The sequence below is a fragment of the Chaetura pelagica genome, unplaced genomic scaffold (genome assembly GCF_000747805.2).
Source record: "Chaetura pelagica isolate M959 unplaced genomic scaffold, ChaPel_1.0 scaffold253, whole genome shotgun sequence".
Lineage (NCBI taxonomy): Eukaryota > Metazoa > Chordata > Aves > Apodiformes > Apodidae > Chaetura > Chaetura pelagica.
In genome coordinates this window covers 1131-7318 of record NW_009952710.1, presented here as the reverse complement: position 1 = coordinate 7318, position 6188 = coordinate 1131, and the positions used below count along the sequence as shown (strand labels likewise).

General features: G+C 45.1%; 1 protein-coding gene across 1 annotated transcript; it reads right to left on the bottom strand.

Annotated features, from left to right (window-relative positions):
• Positions 1-4963: 4963 nt before the first annotated feature.
• LOC104385859 (UPF0729 protein C18orf32 homolog) lies at positions 4964-5862 on the bottom strand. The gene is made up of 2 exons (XM_009994358.1): positions 5635-5862; positions 4964-5038 (listed from the first exon to the last, which is right to left on the bottom strand). The coding sequence occupies exons 1-2, from the start codon at positions 5860-5862 to the stop codon at positions 4964-4966; spliced, it is 303 nt and encodes a 100-aa protein (XP_009992660.1).
• Positions 5863-6188: the final 326 nt, after the last annotated feature.

Here is a 6188-nt window from a genome sequence, read left to right as displayed (position 1 = left end):
AATACTCCAGATGCAGCCTCACCAAGGCAGAATAGAGGGGGAGGAGAACCTCCCTTGACCTACTAACCACACCCTTTCTAATGCCCCCCAGGATGCCATTGGCCTTCTTGGCCACAAGGGCACATTGCTGGCTCATGGTCATCCTCCCGTCCAGCAGGACCCCCAGGTCCCTTTCTCCTACACTGCTCTCCAGCAGGTCAGCCCCCAACCTGTACTGGTCCATGGGCTTGTTCTTCCCCAGATGCAAAACTCTACACTTGCCCTTGTTGAATTTCATCAAGTTTCTCCCTACCCAACTCTCCAGCCTGTCCAGGTCTCACTGAATGGCAGCACAGCCTTCTGGTGTGTCAGCGACTCCTCTCATCAGCACAATCCTCCAGGGAGCCCTTCCCGCAGCAACAGGCTTCCCTGGATCCCCCGCGGGGTGGTCAGGGCAGGGGCTGGTACCATGGCCTGCCCTGCAGGCCCTGAGGTAACTCTGGGAGGGTTTACCAGGCATGGTCTTGCCCTCATGCTCCTTGAATAGTTTGTTTTTTCTTTTTTTAACCTCCCATCTCTCTATCTGAGCTGGTTTTTGAGCCAACTGGTTCTACAAGCACCCAGTAGCTCCCTCAAAAGGGAAACTCTTCCCAATGTAATTAATCCAGAGCGTGATCCCATTATCGCAGCCTGTGACACTAAACACACAGCCTGGGTTCTTGTGTGTGCCTGAAAACTGGATGTGTGAGCAAATAGCACACATGCAAACAAGTGTCATTGCAAAGGGAGGTGGAACCACTTCATATAAGCCACATAAAAGCAAAAATCTTGGCATAGGGTTTGGCCTTATGTTCATACAGCATTTGATGGGACCTGCTACAGCAAGAAAAAAGGAGCCCCATCAACAGAGGGGCTATAAAAGTAGGGCTGTGCACCAAAAAAAGGAATTAAAAAGCAATCCTCATGCTAAATGCAATGCTACATCTACCTACAAATCATATATGGTTTGGGTTGGAAGGGACCTTAAAGACCACCTAGTTCCAACCCCCATGCATGGGCAGGGACACCTCCCACCAGCCCAGGTTGCTGGTATAAACACATCTCTTCACATTTCAAATCCATTATTTTTCCAGTAGAACAATGAAAGAAAAGATACAGCACTATCATCTAAAATCAGTTCCCAAGCAAGACATTCACTGCAGCAAACGTGGTTTTGTAGACCACTTCCATGAAACTACTGCAAGCAGGTTGAATGAAAAGAAAAATAATGTCAAGTCTCTGAAACCCAAAAGATTATTTGGTTCATCAAGCTTGTTCTAGCAATCAGAAAAATGCACAGGGATGATAATCCCTTCTTTCATGCATCAGGCAGGTCAGTGAAACAGAATTACTTCTCACTGAAGTGTAAAATCAGTGTCTCTTTAGTTTCCTTTACCTGCAGCCTCTGAGAAGACTGTTCCTCCATCAGTTGTGCTCTGCACAGTCCAGAAACCAAGAGGGAATGTCTCCAAGGACTCACCCAAGAGTGCCCAGGGGCTCCCAGAAGACTGGAGCAAGATTTCTACATTTGGGCAATTCCAGCATCTTGTGTTGCTGTCATTAGAGCAGCTAGGTGGGTATAATTTCCCTCTGTCCTCTGAATAAAACTGAATCAAAAGCATTTTACACAGTATTTATTGCCAGTTTAGACATCATCAGAGGCTGATCATGTTCTGTTTAACCTGCCCGAGTTGCCTTTGCCTGCAGAAACAGCCCATCAAAATAATGAGGAACCTAAAACCTTCTGAACTTCAGGAATTTTTGTGCACATAGTTGCAGTATTTTAAAGGTGTATTTCAGTCTTTGGCACCCAGGTACCTGTGCAAACCAACACATGGGAAGTACCATGTCACAGAGAAACCTCCCCTCAAAGAAATCACACTTGAAATGAGTTGAGAATGATCTTTTTTTTTTTAATATTTTTGATTTCTTGATTCTTCCTCAATAGTATTTCAATAAAACCAGATTTGCTGAAGTACTTTGGTCCCTAAATATACCCAACCTGATATTTTCTGGAAGCCTTCGGGGTAACTGAAGCTGCTACTTGTTCCAGTAAATTCTGCTCAACATCCACCCACCAGCACAAGGTGCCCAAGACCTTCTGCAAATCTTGCTTTTAGGGAATTTAGTAAATTTCCAAACAGACGGATGTTTTTTCAGTGAAACTACATTGACTTGATAAGAGATATTGTTCTCTCAGGTGAGGATTTCATTATTTTCTGTCTACTTCTTGATCTCAAGCAAGACTTGGTGCACTGCTTTGCATCTCAGCAGATGATCTGCACCCCTGGCCAAACTCAGGCAGTTCCTTTCTTTTCACCTGACTTTTACATTCTTTTTTGCTTAACTCTTCACAACAGAATAGGATTATTGACCTGTTCTTGGAGAAAAAGCTCAGTGAAGTGCCTCATTTAGGCCAGTTTTGTGATACAGATGGCTCTTGTGGAGTGTTTCACTGCAAGTAAGAACAGAAACACCATCCCAGAAGGCACAAACAGGAAGATTTAACAAACAAGACATCCCTGCTTTATCTGGGGGTTTAAATCCAGAGCTAGGACCCAAGCTCAGCCTGTGGCCACATTTACTATCCAGTTTACTTTCCATGTTGATGCACTTCCTTGCATAGCAATATCCTAAATAGCTCACACTAATTAATTATGTACACTTCATAAATTGCATATGTTGACAAATTAAAGGAGCCCCAGTACAGCTCTTCCTCTATATTATTTTTCCAGACATGTTCACAGCTGTTAGAGGTGAATATTACTCCAAAACCCTGGCCTGCTTATGAGAATTCCAACATTTCCTTCAAAGTTCCCAGTTTTCAGGTTTAGAACATGAACTTTGATGCTAAGGGGTTGAAGAGGAATTGGTTGTTTGGGGTGAGGTGGGGAGGGATTGGTTTGAAAAACCCAATCCCCACAGCAGAGCTGACATCCAACTCTTCCCAGGTGAAGTTCTGATGAATGAAGGACAAGATTAATTGCAACAATATGGGTGAAATATCCAAAGATCAGGAGGATCAAAACAATCAGAGACTAATATGACCTCTTTCCTTCAATTCTCCTTCCCAATCCCTGTCTTTTCTACTACACAATCCACAAGGAGAGTGTCTGTGAGAAGATACAGGAGTGCACAGTTAGTCTTGTCATCTTTTTGTTGTCTGAATTGCACCACATCTGCACACTCAGAAGAACAGAACCAGGTTCTGGTATCACCAAGGCCAGGTACTTCATCAGACTTGGGCAAAGATCTCTCTGTGATCCACTGATCAGGAGGGGATCACATTCCAAGGATCATGCAAAAGCTGATTGAACAGTAATAGCAAATTCACCTCCTAACAAACTAGCTCATTAAGAAAGCAATTCGTAACAGGTAACGTCTTCCAGGGAGTTTTCTGTGATTTGACTCATTATGGAAGTTTGGAGAAGAGAAGGCTCCAGGGAGACCTTAGAGCACCTTCCAGTGCCTGAAGGGGCTGCAGGAAAGCTGGGGAGGGGCTTGGGACAAGGGCAGGGAGGGATGGGATGAGGGGGAATGGATTAAAACTGGCAGAGGGGAGATTGAGGTGACACATGAGGAGGAAATTCTTTGCTGTGAGGGTGGTGAGACCCTGGCCCAGGTTGCCCAGAGAAGCTGTGGCTGCCCCATCCCTGGCAGTGTTGAAGGGCAGGTTGGATGGGGCTTGGAGCAACCTGGGCTGGTGGGTGGAGTCCCTGCTCATGCAGGGGGTTGGATCCAGATGATCTTTAAGGTCCCTTCCAACCCAAACCAGCCTGGGAGTCTATGAAGTACTGGTTGTAGCAACAACCAATATCCAGCTGCCAACATTGCAGATAATTTTCCAGCTTCAAGGGCTGCACATACAAAAAGAAACACCTTTTCAGGCAGACATTCCTTAGGTAGGACTTCTTGGAACTGGGAAACCCTGAAGAGCAATCCAACATGGCTGGAATGGTTTTGGTCTGAATTTCAAGAGAGCTCTGGTTTGGCAGAGAAGACAAATTTGATTCCCTCCTCAACATAGGGACACCTCAGATGCTTCCCAACCACACTGCCATGCTGGGATGCACCAGATGCACCTTCCGAAGAGGAGGAAACTTGGAAATTGCTGAGCTCACATTCTTATCATGTAATCAGGAGTTTTATGACCTTCTTCTGCCTGTCTACAGGTTTTAAAAGATCTTGTTACCACCCCAAATATTTCTAGGTCGGAAGCCTACAAACAATTCTACGAAGCAACTTCTTCATAAATCAAATCCTGCTTTATTATAATCCTAATTCCACAAGCAATTTAAAGAGATTTTACTTGGGTTTTTAGGTGCTGTTTTCTTTTTCCTTAAACTGATCTGCACCATTTTAAAGCAAAAGAAAAACAGAAAGCAACAATGATGCCCCTGCTGCTCCTCTGGAGGAGAGATAGGGAAAAGATAGTAGGGAAAAAACAAGATTACATCTGAAATCCAGACTCTGCTTTTAATAATTTTGAGCACAGTATTAAAGATCCATGGATTTGACATGAAAATAAAAAGAAGAAATCTCTCTTTTTCATAACTGAACCAGGATGCTGATCTTGCCACAGTGCAATTCATGGTTCTTCAGCCAGGTCAACAACAGCAACAGGTTTTAAGGTGCAAGCCTTGAGTGCTGCACTAGCAGTTAGTGATGCTAAAATACATTTACCTCCCTGTTTATTCTTAAATTATTGAACCTAATTCCTAATCACACCAAACAGATTCCTGGATGGGAAGTAATTCCAGTGGGGAAAAGGAATAAATGAACAACTGTGCTGGCTGCCATTTGAGTGGCTCAAGGGACCTTTCTCCTGTTAGGGATGAGGGGTTTGATTCAGCTAAAATGTGCAAAGAAAAAGAAAGTCTCCCAAGTGAGAGAAGTATCACCAGTTCACTGCAGACAACAGGAAAATCCTTAGGGATTGATTCCTTTAATCTGTTTTCTTGTTGGAAGCCTCTGTAGATCTCCCAGCAATGATTCCATTGGCCACACCATTACTTTCAAACTGGAAAGAAAAGGCATCAGAATTAATGGGATGGCAAGAAAAAAAGACCTAATCCCAGAAGAGTTGGTGAAGAGAATGACTTCTGGAAGCAAAGCCTGGTTCTTCCTGCAGGTTTGTCCACAAAGTGGTGGTGCCTCTAATTCCAGCTCTGGGAGGAAGGGATGAGGGCAGAGCCAACACAGACATCTTGGCTTTGTTTTGCTTAAGAAGAGATAAGCAGCAGATGCATAATCTGCAGAGCTGGAAGGTTGCCACATCATCATGAGTGGCAGAGCTTTGAGCCACCTGCTGTGCTGTGCCCATTGCTGGGCTTCTTCCTTCTCTGAAGGAACAGCCACTCATGGCCAGAAAATCAGAAATTCACTCCAATGTTCCCACGATTGGGTGCAGCTCCTGTCCTTCCAAGCCCTACCAGAAGCTGTCTTGAAGCCACTCTTTTGACCTGGCCCAGAATAACCCTCTTTCCTAAGAAACCACCCGCAAAAAGGGCTGTACAACACCCAACTATTCAATCTCATCTGGCATCCAAATCAAGCATCCACCAGGTGCTTTATCCAGACTTTTCCCTCATGAACTAAATCCATAATTCATCTTACTCTGTAAATTCCGAACTCATCCTCCTGATCTCTTTTGGTGCCTGAAGGTGCCTGTGGATTTCCAGTGGTGGCTCCTTGGCCTCCTCCTGTGGTTGTTCTTTCTTCCACAGCTTTCTTGGGCCAAACCCGTTTGATGAAGGGCACGATGATGGGGTAGATGTAAGGCTCCAGGAACTTCTTGTAGACCCAGAGGAGAACAGGAATGACAATACAGGGAATGCACACCATGGCTTCCTCTTCTTCTGTGGCAAGGCTGAAGAGGAGGGGGGGGGAAAGACCACAACTCAAGATAACATTGTTTGGAGGCCATAGAGTAAGAAGAGTCTGTAATAATCAGTAAGGATTGTAGTTGATGTGCAAATGAGGGGGGATGGTTTTAAACTGGAAGAGGGGAGGTTTGAGTTGGACATGAGGAAGAAATTCCTTGCTGTGAGGGTGGCGAAACATGGGTTGCCCAGGGAAGCTGTGGGAGCCCCATCCCTGGAAGTGCTCAAGGCCAGGTTGGCCTTCTCCAGGCTGAACACCCCAACTCTCCCAGCCTGTCTCCAGAGCAG

Bases quoted from the DNA above. Each gene is read 5' to 3' on its own strand.
- LOC104385859 (XM_009994358.1), bottom strand. From the start codon at position 5,862: ATGGTGTGCATTCCCTGTATTGTCATTCCTGTTCTCCTCTGGGTCTAC. The intron at 5,039-5,634 runs GTAAGATGAATT...TTTTCTTTCCAG, and splicing joins ATGAGTTCGGAATTTACAGA to TTTGAAAGTAATGGTGTGGC.